Source organism: Ranitomeya variabilis, chromosome 1, assembly GCF_051348905.1.
Source record: "Ranitomeya variabilis isolate aRanVar5 chromosome 1, aRanVar5.hap1, whole genome shotgun sequence".
In the NCBI taxonomy this organism is placed as follows: domain Eukaryota; kingdom Metazoa; phylum Chordata; class Amphibia; order Anura; family Dendrobatidae; genus Ranitomeya; species Ranitomeya variabilis.
The window spans coordinates 190,370,806-190,387,825 of record NC_135232.1 but is presented as its reverse complement, the minus strand read 5'-3'; the positions used below and the strand labels follow the sequence as shown (position 1 = coordinate 190,387,825).

The 17,020-nt window shown below is 44.8% G+C and overlaps 1 protein-coding gene across 1 annotated transcript in view; it reads left to right on the top strand.

Moving 5' to 3' along the window:
• ALDH7A1 (aldehyde dehydrogenase 7 family member A1) overlaps nucleotides 1–14,786 on the top strand; it is a 57,777-nt gene extending 42,991 nt beyond the window's left edge. Inside the window, exons 16-18 of the mRNA XM_077291183.1 lie at nucleotides 8,622–8,695; nucleotides 12,419–12,494; nucleotides 14,407–14,786. Coding sequence (XP_077147298.1) covers nucleotides 8,622–8,695; nucleotides 12,419–12,494; nucleotides 14,407–14,461 — 205 coding nt within the window. The 3' untranslated portion in view covers nucleotides 14,462–14,786. The remainder of the gene's footprint in view (nucleotides 1–8,621; nucleotides 8,696–12,418; nucleotides 12,495–14,406) is intronic.
• The last annotated feature ends 2,234 nt before the right edge of the window (nucleotides 14,787–17,020 follow it).

Sequence of the window (17,020 nt, the reverse complement as noted above, 5' to 3'; positions counted from 1 at the left end):
GCGGGATGCCGCGCGTGTGCAGATGGAGATCGCGGCGGCCATTTTCCTGAAGCCGAGTTCGCACTCTTGGCATTCTCTTGATGAGCTTCAAGAGGTAGTCACCAGAAATGGTTTTCACTTCACAGGTGTGCCCTGTCAGGTTTAATAAGTGGGATTTCTTGCCTTATAAATGGGGTTGGGACCATCAGTTGTGTTGTGCAGAAGTCTGGCGGATACACAGCTGATAGTCCTACTGAATAGACTGTTAGCTGCTTTTTTCTTGCCATAATACAAATTCTAAGTAAAGAAAAAGGAGTGGCCATCATTACTTTAAGAAATGAAGGTCAGTCAGTCTGAAAAATTGGGCTAACTTTGAAAGTGTCCCCAAGTGCAGTGGCAAAAACCATCAAGCGCTACAAAGGAACTGGCTCACATGAGGACCGCCCCAGGATTGGAAGACCAAGAGTCACCTCTGCTTCTGAGGATAAGTTTATCCGACTTACCAGCCTCAGAAATCGCAGGTTAACAGCAGCTCAGATTAGAGACCAGGTCAATGCTACACAGAGTTCTAGCAGCAGACACATCTCTACAACAACTGTTAAGAACAGACTTTGTGCAGTAGGCCTTCATGGTAAAATAGCTGCTAGGAAACCACTGCTAAGGACAGGCAACAAGCAAAAGAGACTTGTTTGGGCTAAAAAGCACAAGGAATGGACATTAGACCAGTGGAAATCTGTACTTTGGTCTGATGAGTCCAAATTCGAGATCTTTGGTTCCAACCACCGCGTCTTTGTGCGACGCAGAAAGGGTGAACGGATGGACTCTACATGCCTGGTTCCCACCGTGAAGCATGGAGGAGGAGGTGTGATGGTGTGGGGGGTGCTTTGCTGGTGACACTATTAGGGATTTATTCAAAAGTGAAGGCATACTGAACCAGCATGGCTACCACAGCATCTTGCAGTGGCATGCTATTCCATCTGGTTTGCGTTTAGTTGGACCATCATTTATTTTTCAACAGGAGATTGACCACAAACACACCTCCAGGCTGTGTAAGGGCTATTTGACCAAGAAGGAGAGTGATGGGGTGCTACGCCAGATGGCCTGGCCTCCACTGTTGTGGATTCTGTTTTTGGGCTCCCTCTGGTGGTTACAACTGGTACTGGGTGACTTTGGTGGGTGGCGGTCTCTGGTTTCCACCTGTCCATCAGAGGCTGGGTGTTTCCTATTTAACCTGGCTTTCCTGTCATTCCCTTGCCGGCTATCAATGTATTAGTGTGTCTCTGTTACCTACTCCTAAAGCCTTCAAGACAAGCTAAGTTCTGATTTCCCTGTTTCATTTTTGCTTTCATGTTTTTAGTCCAGCTTGCAGATATGTAATTCTCTGCTACTGGTTGCTCTGGTGGGCTGAAATTACCACTCATGTACCATGAGTTGGCACATGAGTTCAAGTAATTTCAGGATGGTATTTTAAAGGGTTTTTAAGCTGACCGCGCAGTGCACCTTTTGTATCCTCTGCTATCTAGCTTAAAGCGGGCCTCATTTTGCTGAATCTATTTTCATAGCTACGTTTGTGCCTTCCTCTCATTTCACCGTCATTAAGGAGGAAAAGTGTTTAAGGGTAATATTTTTTTTTTTCCCTCAGAGTTTTGCTGCCTAGCCCTTAATTGCTGTCTAGCTGCTTCTTACCTCCTCTTAACCCTTGAATGGCTCTGACCTTAGCTGTTTAACATGGATGTCCAGAGTTTGGCTTCCAGCCTGAATAATCTTGCTGCAAAAGTTCAAAACATACAGGATTTTGTTGTTCACACTCCTATGTCTGAACCTAGAATTCCTATTCCAGAGTTTTTTTCTGGAGATAGATCTACCTTCCTGAATTTCAGGAACAATTGCAAATTGTTTCTTTCTTTGAAATCTCGCTCCTCTGGAGACCCTGCTCAGCAGGTCAAGATTGTAATATCTTTCCTGCGGGGCGACCCTCAGAATTGGGCATTTGCATTGGCACCAGGGGATCCTGCATTGCTCAGTGTGGATGCGTTTTTTCTGGCACTGGGATTGCTCTATGAGGAACCTAATCTGGAGATTCAGGCTGAAAAGGCTTTATTAGCCCTCTCTCAGGGGCAAGATGAAGCGGAAGTATATTGTCAAAAATTTCGGAAATGGTCGGTGCTTACTCAGTGGAATGAGTGCGCCCTGGCTGCAAACTTCAGAGATGGTCTTTCTGAGGCCATTAAGGATATTATGGTGGGGTTCCCTGCGCCTACAGGTCTGAATGAGTCTATGGCTATGGCCATTCAGATTGATCGGCGTTTACGGGAGCGCAAACCTGTGCACCAGTTGGCGGTGTCTTCTGAACGGGCACCTGAGACTATGCAATGTGATAGAATTCAGTCCAGAAGTGAACGGCAAAATTATAGGCGGAAAAATGGATTGTGTTTTTATTGTGGTGATTCAGCTCATGTTATATCAGCATGCTCTAAACGCACAAAAAAGGTTGATAAATCTTTTGCCATTAGTACTCTGCAGTCTAAGTTCATTTTGTCTGTAACTCTGATTTGTTCACTGTCATCCATTTCCGTCGATGCCTATGTGGATTCGGGCGCTGCCCTGAGTCTTATGGATTGGTCATTTGCCAAACGCTGCGGTTTTAGTCTGGAGCCTCTGGAAGTTCCTATTCCTTTGAAGGGAATTGACTCTACACCATTGGCTATGAATAAACAGCAGTACTGGACACAAGTGACTATGTGCATGACTCCCGTTCATCAGGAGGTGATTCGCTTCCTTGTACTGTATAATTTACATGATGTACTAGTGCTTGTCTGCCATGGTTACAAACTCATAATCCAGTCCTGGATTGGAAAACAATGTCTGTGTTAAGCTGGGGATGTCAGGGGGTTCATGATGATGCACCTCTGATTTCAATCGCTTCATCTACTCCTTCTGAGGTCCCTGCGTTTTTGTCTGACTATCGGGATGTTTTTGAGGAGCCTAAGCTCAATTCGCTCCCTCCTCATAGGGATTGTGACTGTGCTATAGAATTAATTCCTGGCAGTAAGTTCCCTAAGGGTCGTTTATTTAATCTGTCAGTGCCAGAGCATACTGCTATGCGGAATTATATTAAGGAGTCCTTGGAAAAGGGACATATTCGTCCATCTTCGTCCCCTCTGGGAGCAGGTTTTTTTTTCGTGGCTAAAAAAGATGGTTCCCTGAGGCCTTGTATAGATTATCGCCTTCTGAATAAGATTACAGTCAAATATCAGTATCCATTGCCATTATTGACTGATTTGTTTGCTCGCATTAAGGGGGCTAGGTGGTTCACTAAGATAGATCTTCGCGGTGCGTATAATCTTGTGCAGATAAAGCAGGGTGATGAGTGGAAAACCGCATTTAATACGCCTGAGGGCCATTTTGAGTATTTGGTAATGCCTTTTGGACTTTCTAATACTCCTTCAGTCTTTCAGTCCTTTATGCACAATATTTTCCGTGAATATCTGGATAAGTTTGATTGTGTATTTGGATGATATTTTGGTGTTTTCTGATGACTGGGAGTCTCATGTTCTACAGGTCAGGAAGGTGTTTCAGGTTCTGCGGGCCAATTCTCTGTTTGTGAAGGGCTCAAAATGTCTCTTCGGAGTTCAGAAGATTTCTTTTTTGGGGTACATTTTTTCTCCTTCTACTATTGAGATGGATCCCGTCAAGGTTCAGGCGATTTGTGACTGGACACAACCTACATCTGTTAAGAGTCTTCAGAAGTTTTTGGGTTTTGCTAATTTTTATCGTCGGTTCATTACTAATTTTTCCAGTGTTGTTAAACCTTTGACTGATTTGACTAAAAAGGGTGCTGATGTTGCTAATTGGTCTCCTACGGCTGTGGAGGCCTTTCAGGAACTTAGGGTACCGTCACACATTGAAATTTCCATCGCTACGACGTTACGATTCGTGACGTTCTAGCGATATCGTTACGATATCGCTGTGTCTGACACGCTACTGCGATCAGACACCCTGCTGAGAATCGTACGTCGTAGCAGATCGTTTGGAACTTTCTTTCGTCGCTTGATCACCCGCTGACATCGCTGGATCGTTGTGTGTGACAGCGATCCAGCGATGTCTTCGCTTGTAACCAGGGTAAACATCGGGTAACTAAGCGCAGGGCCGCGCTTAGTAACCCGATGTTTACCCTGGTTACAAGCGTAAACGTAAAAAAACAAACCGTACATACTCACCCGTCGGTGTCCTTCAGGTCCCTTGCCGTCTGCTTCCTGCTCTGAGTGCCGGCCGGAAAGTGAGAGCAGGGCTCAGCGGTGCTGTGCTCTGCTCTCACTGTACGGCTGCACTCAGAGCAGGAAGCAGACGGCAAGGGACCTGAAGGACACCGACGGGTGAGTATGTACTGTTTGTTTTTTTACGTTTACGCTGGTAACCAGGGTAAACATCGGGTTACTAAGCGCGGCCCTGCGCTTAGTTACCCGATGTTTACCCTGGTTACCCGGGGACTTCGGCATCGCTCCAGCGCCGTGATTGCAACGTGTGACCGCAGTCTACGACGCTGGAGCGATGATCATACGACGCTGCGACGTCACGAATCGTGCCGTCGCAGCGATGAAAATTTCAATGTGTGACGGTACCCTTAAGCGCCGGTTTTCTTCTGCTCCTGTGTTATGTCAACCAGATGTTTCACTTCCCTTTCAGGTTGAGGTTGATGCTTCCGAGATTGGAGCGGGGGCGGTTTTGTCACAGAGAAGTTCCGATGGCTCGATGATGAAGCCATGTGCGTTCTTTTCTAGAAAATTCTCGCCCGCCGAGCGCAATTATGATGTGGGAAATCGGGAGCTTTTGGCCATGAAGTGGGCATTTGAGGAGTGGCGTCATTGAGTCTGCCAGGCGTCTGAATCCTAGACAGGCTCGTTGGTCGTTATTCTTTTCTCGTTTCAATTTTGTGGTTTCATACCTGCCAGGTTCAAAGAATTTGAAGGCGGATGCTCTTTCCAGGAGTTTTGTGCCTGACTCTCCTGGAGACTCTGGGCCTACTGGTATCCTTAGGGATGGGGTAATATTGTCCGCCGTCTCCCCAGACTTGCGACGTGCATTGCAGGAGTTTCAGGCGGATAAACCTGATCGTTGTCCACCAGAAAGACTGTTTGTTCCGGATGATTGGACCAGTAGAGTCATCTCCGAGGTCCATTCTTCTGTGTTGGCTGGTCATCCTGGAATATTTGGTACTAGAGATTTGGTGGCCAGGTCTTTTTGGTGGCCTTCCTTGTCAAGGGATGTGCGTACCTTTGTGCAGTCTTGTGAAGTGTGTGCTCGGGCTAAGCCTTGCTGTTCTCGGGCCAGTGGGTTGTTGTTACCCTTGCCTATCCCGAAGAGGCCTTGGACGCACATTTCCATGGATTTTATTTCAGATCTCCCTGTCTCACAGAAAATGTCCGTTATCTGGGTTGTGTGTGACCGCTTTTCTAAGATGGTTCATTTGGTACCCTTGCCTAAGTTGCCTTCCTCCTCTGAGTTGGTTCCTTTGTTTTTTCAGAACGTGGTTCGTTTGCATGGGATTCTGGAGAATATCGTTTCTGACAGGGGATCCCAGTTTGTGTCTAGATTTTGGCGGACGTTTTGTGCTAAGATGGGCATTAATTTGTCTTTCTCGTCTGCATTCCATCCTCAGACGAATGGCCAGACGGAGCGAACTAATCAGACCTTGGAAACTTATTTAAGGTGTTTTGTTTCTGCTGATCAAAATGACTGGGTTGCCTTTTTGCCACTGGCCGAATTTGCCCTTAATAATCGGGCTAGTTCTGCTACTTTGGTTTCTCCTTTCTTTTGTAATTCGGGGTTTCATCCTCGTTTTTCCTCTGGTCAGGTGGAGCCTTCAGATTGTCCTGGAGTGGACGTGGTGGTGGACAGGCTACATCAGATTTGGAATCAGGTGGTGGACAATTTGAAGTTGTCTCAGGAGAAGGCTCAGCAGTTTGCTAATCGCCGTCGCCGCGTGGGTCCCCGACTTCGTGTTGGGGACTTGGTGTGGTTGTCTTCTCGTTTTGTCCCTATGAAGGTCTCTTCTCCTAAGTTCAAGCCTCGGTTCATCGGTCCTTATAAGATCTTGGAGATTCTTAACCCTGTATCTTTTCGTTTGGAACTCCCAGCATCGTTTGCTATTCATAATGTGTTCCATCGGTCGTTATTGCGGAGGTATGAGGTGCCCGTTGTTCCTTCGGTTGAGCCTCCTGCTCCGGTGCTGGTGGAGGGAGAATTGGAGTATGTTGTTGAGAAGATCTTGGATTCTCGTGTTTCCAGACGTAAACTCCAGTATTTGGTTAAGTGGAAGGGTTATGGTCAGGAGGATAATTCCTGGGTGGTCGCCTCTGATGTTCATGCGACTGATTTGGTCCGCGCCTTCCATAGAGCTCATCCTGATCGCCCTGGGGGTTCTCGTGAGGGTTCGGTGACCCCTCCTCAAGGGGGGGGGTACTGTTGTGGATTCTGTTTTTGGGCTCCCTCTGGTGGTTACAACTGGTACTGGGTGACTTTGGTGGGTGGCGGTCTCTGGTTTCCACCTGTCCATCAGAGGCTGGGTGTTTCCTATTTAACCTGGCTTTCCTGTCATTCCCTTGCCGGCTATCAATGTATTAGTGTGTCTCTGTTACCTGCTCCTAAAGCCTTCAAGACAAGCTAAGTTCTGATTTCCCTGTTTCATTTTTGCTTTCATGTTTTTAGTCCAGCTTGCAGATATGTAATTCTCTGCTACTGGTTGCTCTGGTGGGCTGAAATTACCACTCATGTACCATGAGTTGGCACATGAGTTCAAGTAATTTCAGGATGGTATTTTGAAGGGTTTTTAAGCTGACCGCGCAGTGCACCTTTTGTATCCTCTGCTATCTAGCTTAAAGCGGGCCTCATTTTGCTGAATCTATTTTCATAGCTACGTTTGTGCCTTCCTCTCATTTCACCGTCATTATATGTGGGGGGCTGCTGTTTCTGTGGGAATATTTCTCTGGAGGCAAGATAGGTCTGTGATTCTTGTGATAGGGGAAGCTAGATCTCCGGCTGGCGCGAGGCGTCTAGAGTCCCCCCAGGAACGCTCCCCGGCTGCTGTTAGTTGAGTGTTAAGGTTCAGGATCGCGGTCAGCTCAGGTTCCATCACCCTAGAGCTCGTCCTGTTTTTGCCCATGTTATTTGTTACATTCCCTGCCATTGGGAACATGACACTCCACAGTCACCAGGCCTGAACCCAATCGAGATGGTTTGGGGTGAGCTGGACCGCAGAGTGAAGGCAAAAGGGCCAACAAGTGCTAAGCATCTCTGGGAACTCCTTCAAGATTGTTGGAAGACCATTCCCAGTGACTACCTCTTGAAGCTTATCAAGAGAATGCCAAGAGTGTGCAAAGCAGTCATCAAAGCAAACGTGGCTACTTTTAAGAACCTAGAATACAAGACATACCATATTTTTCGTATTATAAGACGCTCCGGATTATTAGACGCACCCCACATTTTGAGAAGAAAAATAAGCAAATAAAATTTTTAAATAAAATGGTGGTGCTTCTTATAATCTTTGTATCTTATCGCTTACTGGGGATGGTGGCTGCAGTGAAGCAGGATCCCAGGCTGCTGGAGGAGGCAGGAGTGGGGTGATGCCGCAGGCTGGGATGAGGGGGTGTTCTGATGTGCGGTACGCTGCTGCAGGGGTGTCCGGTGCTGCTGCAGGGGTGTCTCTGGGTGCCCGGCGGTTGCTGCCTGTGCTGCAGGGGGCCTGCGGTGCTGCGTGGGTGTCCGGCGCTGCCAGGGTTCCACGTGCGTTGGTCTCTGGGAATATGGCCGGGGGTGGCGCATGCGCAGATGGTGATCTCGGGATCAAGATCTCGAGAGGTGAGATTTCAGCTCTGGCCTGCTGCAAAATGTCGGCAGAGCCCCGGGCAGCGCCAGACACCCACGCAGAACCACTGGGCTCCAGAGGCCCCACCGCAGCACAGGCCAGCACCCGGAGACACCCATACATCCCCTCATCCCAGCCTGCGGCCTGCACCCACGATCTCGGTAAGGCATGCTCGCTTTCTAAGACGCACCCCCATTTTTCCCCCCAAGTTCGGGGGAAAAAAAGTGCGTCTTACAAAGTGAAAAATACGGTATTTTCAGTTGTTTCACACTTTAAGTATATATTTCCACATAGTTCATAATTCATAGTTTTGATGCCTTCAGTGTGAATGTACAATTTTCATAGTCAAGAAAAATCTTTAAATGAGAAGGTGTGTCCAAACTTTTGGTCTGTACTGTGTATGTATGCGTGTGTGTGTGTGTGTGTGTGTGGATCCAGACCCTTAGATCTCCAAAAATAGTTCAAAAGAAGCCTTTGGGTTTTTATTGCAACAGGGCATTCATTCATTCATTCAGGCAGAATTTGGGCCTATCTCTTGTGAGCTGAGCACCTCTGTGATCTTTTGAGCAATTGGTGGGGGTCTGTGGACCCGGACTCCCACCGATCTACAAGCATTTAGTGACAACATTATATATATATATATATATATATATATATATATATATATATATATTATAGTCTTCTCACTTGGCCTAAAACTATTCCTCCAAATGTGCTGCATTTATCATTGTTCTGTGTATTCACTTATACCTATACATTCATGTTTTCCTCAAATAAGGCCAAAAGGATCTGACTGTGGGGTGGTGAATGTTAATATTCCAACTAGCGGAGCGGAGATTGGCGGAGCCTTTGGTACGTAACGTAATTTCTTTCCTGCAATGTAAAAGCCTAACCTTCTATAAAAAGTTTGAAGTACAAAAGATCGCATGTGTGTTTGTTTCTGGACACCTAATACTGTGTAACCTTTATTCCTTGAGGAATCAATACCTACTTACTACAGTGATAATGTAATATACATTTTAAATATTTGATTGTGAAGCCATGATTGCAGTTATATGGCTCTCCACTAGGTGGCGTTGTTTTTGTTTTTTTTAAATTGTTCAACAGTTTCATAACTTCATAGTTTTAAGGTTGAAAGCAGACACAGGTCCGTTGAGTTCAACCTATAACCCAATAACCTAACATTTTGTTCCAGATGAAAGCAAAAACCCAATGAGTCAGATGCGAATTGCCGAATAGTAGGGGAAAAGTTCCTTATTGCAGACTAGTTGCTAGATCAGTTTCCCATCTCCAAACTTTAGTGCTCTTAACTTATAATATATTTTACAAGAAAATGGTCCAGTCCCTCCTTGAACTTTTTAAATAAATCATTCATTCATTCTAACATAGATATCCTATCAAAAGGAATAGCACCAAAGCAACCATTAATAAAAATTTAAAGCTTTATTGAACAAACAAATAAAAAAAATAAAAAAAAATGTATAAACACTGGTAGTGGGGTGATGACAATGGTAAGCCACAGAAATGGAACCACAACTTGGACAGATAACAGACAGGCAGAGTAAACACATTGTAACTAGCTCAAAAGTACAAGTGCCATTGTGCAAAACTAAGAATCCCATGGACCAGATGATCATGTAAGAGTCAAAGATACTATAGTGGATGGAGTCCAATAGGGCTGTGTAAAGAATCAATACATGCGCTTGAGCAAAGATATAAAGTAAAGAGGTAAAGAAATGCCTGGTGTTACCTGGAGCTTGTGGTGCCGATGCCCCAACGTGCGTTTCGGCGCAGTGCCGCCGCCTTATATGTTTGTGAAAGCTTTAACTTTTTGTTCATGGTTCTTTTGGTGCTATTCCTTTTTTATATGATTTCAATGATTTTGGCACTGCACCTGTCACACTAATCCCTTCACCCATATATATTATTCATGGAATAATATATTCTCTGTGGGTGTCTTGCCTCTTTATAGGATTTGTGTATTCATTCTAACATGCTTTGACAGACTCGCTGCTCTTACAGTAAAAATATCATCCATGTGTGATTAGCCTTCTGTCCTCTAGACACAGTGTGCCCCCTAGTTCTAGGCCCACATGCAAAAAAAATCATTGGCAAAATCTCTGCACTGTCCATCATATATATACACTGCTCAAAAAAAATAAAGGGAACACTAAAATTCCACATCCTAGATATCACTGAATGAAATCTTCCAGTTGTTAATCTTTATTGATTACATAGTGGAATGTGTTGAGAACAATAAAACTAAAAATGATCTACGTAAATCACAACTAATATCCCACGGAGGTCTGGAGTTGGAATGATGCTCAAAATCAAAGAGGAAAATGAAGTTACAGGCTGATCCAACTTCAGTGCAAATGCCTCAAGACAAGGAAATTATTCTGACTGTGTGTGTGTGGCCTCCACGTGCCTGTATGACCTCCCTACAATGCTTGGGCATGCTCCTGATGAGGCGGCGGATGGTCTCCTGAGGGATCTCCTCCCAGACCTAGATTAAGCATCCGCCAACTCCTGGACAGTCTGTGGTGCAATGTAACGTTGGTGGATGGTGCAAGACATGATGTCCCAGATATGTTCAGTCGGATTCAGGTCTGGGAAAGGGGCGGGCTAGTCCATAGCTTCAATGCCTTCATCTTGCAGGAACTGCTGACACACTAGCCATATGAGGTCTGGCATTGTCCTGCATTAGGAGGAACCCAGGGCCAACTGCACCAGCATATGGTCTCACAAGGGGTCTGAGGATCTCATCTCGGTACCTAATGGCAGTCAGGCTACCTCTGGTGAGCACATGAAGGGCTGTGCAGCCCTCCAAAGAAATGCCACCCCACACCGTTACTGACCCACTGCCAAACCGTCATGCTGAAGGATGTTGCAGGCAGCAGATCGCTCTCCACGGTGTCTCCAGACTCTTACGTCTGTCACATGTGCTCAGTGTGAACCTGCTTTCATCTGTGAAGAGCTCAGGGCGCCAGTGACGAATTTGCCAATCCTGGTGTTCTGTGGCAAATGCCAAGCGTCCTGCATGGTGTTGGACTGTGAGCACAACCCCCATATGGGGACCTCGGGCACTCAGATCCTCCTCATGGAGTCGGTTTCTAACCATTTGTGCAGACACATGCTCATTTGGGGCCTGCTGGAAGTCAATTTGCAGGGCTCTGGCAGTGTTCCTCCTTGCACAAAGGCTGAGGTAGCGGTCCTGCTGCTGTGTTGTTGCCCTCCTAAGGCCCCCTCCACGTCTCCTGGTGTACTGGCCTGTCTCCTGGTAGCGCCTCCCGCCTCTGGACACTACGCTGACACACAGCAAACCTTCTTGCCACAGCTCGCATTGATGTTCCATCCTGGATGAGCTGCACTACCAGAGCCACTTGTGTAGGTTGTAGAGTCCGTCTCATGCTACCAGGAATGTGAAAGCACAACCAAGATTCAAAAGTGACCAAAACATCAGCCAGAAAGCATTGGTACTAAAATTTAGTCTGTGGTCCCCACCTGCAGAACCACTCCTTTTATTGAGTGTGTCTTTATAATTGCCAATAATTTCCATCTGTTGTCTATTTCATTTGCACAACAGCATGTGAAATTGATTGTCAAACAGTGTTGCTTCCTAAGTGGACAGTTTGATTTCACAGAAGTTTGATTTACTTGGAGTTATATTCTGTTGTAAGTGTTCCCTTTATATATTTTTTGAGCAGTGTATTTGTCCATTGGAGAAATAAAGGCTTATTGGAGATCTTATTACAAAGTGAATAACCCCATGCTTGATACTGCAGTTCACCCATACCCTTAATAACTTTGATCCTTCTTCTCTGCACCCACTCTAATTCAGCCATGTCCTTTTACATTGGATCAAAAAATTGTGTACTGTATTCTAGGTGTGGCCACACTATTGACTTGGATAGAGCGAAAACTACATTTTTGTCCACAGCATCGATTCCTCTTTAAATGCATCCTATGAATATTTATGCTTTTAAGCAGCTGGCTGGCATTGGTAACTACACTTGTCCGCTGCATACATTCAAGTCTTTTTACTTTATTTTTTTAGTTTCACCAAGGGTTACTTTTGAGCATGGAAATAAAATGTATAATTTATATGCTAATTTATTCTATTTATCTATATTAAACTTCAATTACCATTTCCCAGTCCAAGTCTACAGCTTAACACCTCTAATCTAGTTTGTTATAGTCCTATACTATAGATATAAGATCTATAGCCCAAGGACACTATCAGTACCTGACTTGCTGCACCGCTCTGACTCAGCACTTTGTATTCACACGCCGCTCTGCAGTGAGACCAGGGAGGAGATCTGACTGTCTCCATTACATGAATCCCACTGATAATGCTAATCTAAGCTATTGTGGGGACGTTCTTATTTCCCTAGTGTTTCTGCCTATTGATGATTGGTCAGCCTCATGTAGGGGAAGAAGTACACGCCTTGATTGCAAACATTTTTCTTTTCCTTAGTAGTCCTATTGGTTTTAATGGAAGAATGCATGCACTGGGCCTACAAGGGCATCTGTACTTTCATTTATATTTATTTACTTCTACATTACTCCTCTTAGGTGGTGAAAAGCACACAGGAGGTGGACGAGAGTCTGGCAGTGATTCCTGGAAACATTATATGAGAAGATCTACATGGTACGTGGCTTAAATTCTGTTACATTTTAGCAAGGTATAAAATAAAAAGAAGAACCCACAAAATGGAGTGCAGTGGTTATATACAATAGTACAGGTGCGGTAGATTAGTAGATTTCAGACTCGTAAAGGACATTTTACGTATCTGGCGCCGGCAGTATGATGTCAGCCAGGCATGTTTGACTCTGAAGCACTGCAGTGTTTCTGAGAAAAACCTACTTTAAAAGCCGTGAGTTACGGAGCCGCGCTGCAGACTGGGCGGACAGGCATCATCCCCTGCCCTGAATGATAGGGAGAGTTCTGAGAGCTGTCACTCCAGGGCAGTGGGTTGGGAGAAGCCACCCGTTTTTAAAGTGTGTTTTTCCTTGAAACACGGCAACATTTCAGAGTCAAACCTACCTGGCTGAGTTCATACAGCTAGTGCTTAATACATGCTGCCAATCAAATAAAATATTCACTGTAGGTATTCTCATTAGCTTACTATTTACATACATAAATACAAGTATATAAATGAATGCCATCTGGCTGCTCATGTATTGCATTAAAATACAGAGAATTATAGCATTTACCATATTTTTAGGATTATAAGACTCACTTTTTTTTCTCCCAAATTTTGGGGTAAAATGGGTGCGTCTAATAATGCGAATATATCATGCCGGCCGCTGTGGAGCAGGGTCCCAGGGTTGCTGCTGGAGGAGGCAGGCTGGGATGAGGGGGTGTTAAGTGCTGCAGTTCGGTGGTGTGGGGGCTCCGCCGACATTTTATGGAAGCCCGGAGCCGCCGCACTTCCATAGTTCACTATTCGGTGGACTCCTGAAAATGGCTACCGGGGACGGTGCGTGCACAAATGGAGGTCTCGGCACCAAGATCTGAGGAGATGAGGTCTCAGCGCAAGCACCTCCGCCCGCCCCTTGTTGCTGCATCAGAACCTGATAGATGCTAATGCGCAGGCGCAGCTGATGGCGCCATTTTGAGGTGTGTTTTTTTTTTTTTTTCCTTTTAGCACAGCAATTTGATAGGCACTAATTGACAAGTGATAGTGTGCAGGCACCACCATTTTGGTGAAGTGACATGATTTTTTTTTTTAATTTTTCTTTTAAATACACCCATTAGTATATTCCTTATACAAACTAGGGGGCAGATCAGTGAGGGATCAGTGCCCTGTCAGCAGTCTGCATTATGAATACCTATTCAGAGCACCACATACCTCAACCCCACCTTGGGACACGAGAATCTCATTAGCACAAAATTAATAACAATGAAACAACCATAAGATGGATTTCATCAACTAGGGTATCATATTGCTCAGTATAACGGCGCCGATCTGAATATCTTTTAAGGCTACTTTCACACTAGCTTTTTTTGGCGGACGTTGCAATGCGTCGTTTAGGAGAAAAAACGCATCCTGCAAAGTTGTCTGAAGGATGCGTTTTTTTTCCATAGACTTACATTACCGACGCATTGCGACGTATCGCCACATGTCACATCCGTCGTGCGACGGTTGCGTCGTGTTTTGGCGGCCGCCGCCACAAAGTTACATGTAACATTTTTTTGTGCGTCGAGACTGCCATTTTCGACCGCGCATGCGCGGCCAAAACTCCACCCCCTCCTCCCCGGACCTTACAATGAAGCAGCGGAAGCGTCTTAAGACTGCTTTCACTGCCAACGTCGGGCATTTTTTTGCACAGTATGCGTCGGTACGTCGGGCCGACGCAGCGCGATGGCCCCGTACCGACGCTAGTGTGAAAGCAGCCTAAGTGGTGTTTTTTTTGTTTTGTTTTTTTTAATTTGTCAATTAAATGTGCTGAGAACAGAGGATTAATGAAATAGAATTGGGGTCTTTACAGTAATTGGGCTGAGGCTCCAAAGCTTATGATTGAGCATTTTTTAAAACTATTTTCTATCTTCTTTCCAGTACAATCAACTACAGCAAGGATTTGCCATTAGCTCAAGGCATAAAGTTCCAGTGAATTATCCCTAGATGACGCTCTTACAACCTTCAGGAGTCATGGTCAACAATCAGCCATAATGTGGAGCCATGAATTCAGTATTGATCTCTTAGATAAAACCTTGAAATGAGTATGTATAGCGACAAGAAAATGATTAGCACCCGTTCTTTCATCAGCATTACCACAGCTACAGTACACGACATATTCGCTGGGAATCCTGCTAGAAGCAATCGCTTAACTTGATCAGTGATTTTTCGATGACTGCCGGATCACTTTCTGTTCCATAGTCAACAGTTTGTACATTACAAATTGAACTTTTAGTATAAAACATTTCTTTTGTGGCTTATGTTTGGTGTGGTGTTTCTTTCCTGTTCCTCTCAAACCGTCCTTTTTTATAAGTGCACATTCACCTTTTAAAATCTATAGTGGGATTACTGCAAATTCCATAGTACGTCTCCTTGTGTCTACAGGTAAACGCTACAAATTATCTGATCCAGCATAAACCTCCATCACCAGAAAGACTATGTACTCCAGACGGGTGGCATAATCAGGATTGCCTACCAACCAGAAATTGCAGGACAGTCCTTTAAAAACTGGTCACTTTTTGCCTTGTCTGCAAAAAAAAAAAGTGTAAAAAAACAAATTGCGGAATCCGTGTTTTTTTTTGTTTGTTTTTTTTAAAGCTCAACAAACCATACAGGTTAAAATAATTGCAGTCAAAATATAGTGATTGCAGCTGATATCTTAATTTAGAAGACCTTTTTCTACAGCTGAAAATTCTGATAATTGTTCTCCAATGAATCAATAAAAAATATTTGTCTAGCCGATTTTTTTATTTATTTATTTTTTTGATTACCCGTCCAGATAAATTTGGAATTGGCAACCCTTTTTGCCAAAGGAGTAGCAGTGAATCTTTGAGGTCACCGGATTGTCACAATTATGGGCTGTCTGTGAATAGGGAGGAGCTGCGCACAGGGGCCACTCATTCTCCGTGTCAACCCCAAACAGACACTTGTTTGAGGAGAAGAATCAACACTTTGCATGTTGATGTAACAAAGCAGCATCAGGAGTAGTGATGGGCAAACCCGTGGATGTTTGGGTCCAGTGGGATCGGCCAAACAACTAAATTGACATTCGATTTGAGTACTAGAAAGGTACCTGGACCCCATTCAGATGAGTGGGGAGCCCAGACATCTGTTTGCCACGCTGTCATCTGCATGACAGCTAGGCATACACTGACTCTGATCAGCGGTAAGATCATTACCGCAGGTCAGAGAGCTGTGGTTCCAACACTGTCAGAAAACAGCGTGAGACAGCCGCTGCAACCAGCAGTAAAAAGTTTACCTTCGGTCACTGGTGTCGGCTGATGAGTACTACTCCCATCAGCCTTTGCCTGCTCTCACTGAAAACAGCAAGAGCAGGCACTACTATCGGCGCCTGTGCTATAAGTACATTTAAAACATGAACTCCTGTTTCTATTTTTTTTTATAAACAGTGCAAGCTACATCATGGCTGGTTATCAAGAATAGAGGGGTCCCCATGTCCCCATGCCGGTTTTTTTTTTTTTTCTTTTCATATTGTTTTAAAGAATTTTAAAAATGGCATGCGTTAAACCCTCCACCACCAAAATTTTTGCCAGCCAAGCTAAAGCAGAGACCTGGGTTCTGGTATTCTCAGGCTGTTATGGGGCCAAGGATGTTGCCCCCTCCCCACCATGGCAGCCTAAAAATGACAGCGCACAGCCACCCCAGAAAAGGTGCATGTATTAAATGCACCAATTCTGTTGCTTTGCCCGGATCTTCCCACTTGTCCTAGTGCGGTGGCAAGTGGGGTAATGGTAGTGGGGTAAATGTCAGCTGATTTATGGCCACTGGCATCAAGCCCACAGGATCGTAATGGAGAGGCGTCTATAAGCCTTAATAAAATCCTTTATTTGAAAGAAAGACATACACTCCTTATATTTTGAAGTAAAAATAAGAGCCATTGTACTCGCCTTATGCCTAATCCAACAATGCCCATTTCCCCTTAAAAAAAAAAAATTAATAAAAAACAACCATATCCCTGACCTAGCCAATGTGAAGATAATCCATACTGTCCCACAACGATCAGGATGATTTGGATAGTGATCACATCAGTGATATGACCGCTATCCACCCCAGCCGGAACACAGACAGGACCAGAATCTCTCCTGCAGCATGTAAGTGCTGAGCTGATGTGAGAAAGTAAAGCAAAATTCAAAGCTGATGAACCCTGGTGACCTCACTTATGGTACCGCCCACTGCGTGAGAAAGTTCTTACGCAGCTGTGCTGTAAGTGAGTTCACTGTGGTTCAGCTATGAACTCCAATGAACTTTCTCATGGAAGTTCAGTTCTAGATACAGCAGGAGCGATTTATGTTCCTGTCAGTGTGTTTTGGCTGGCGGGGTTAGTGGTCGCATTACTGATGTGACCGCTATCAAATAATCTGGATCCCTGTGGGACAGCTGAGGGATATGGTTGTTTATTATTTTTTATTTTTTACAGGGGACATAGGCATCAGTGGATTAGGTGTAAGGTGAGTATAACCTTTTGATTTTTATT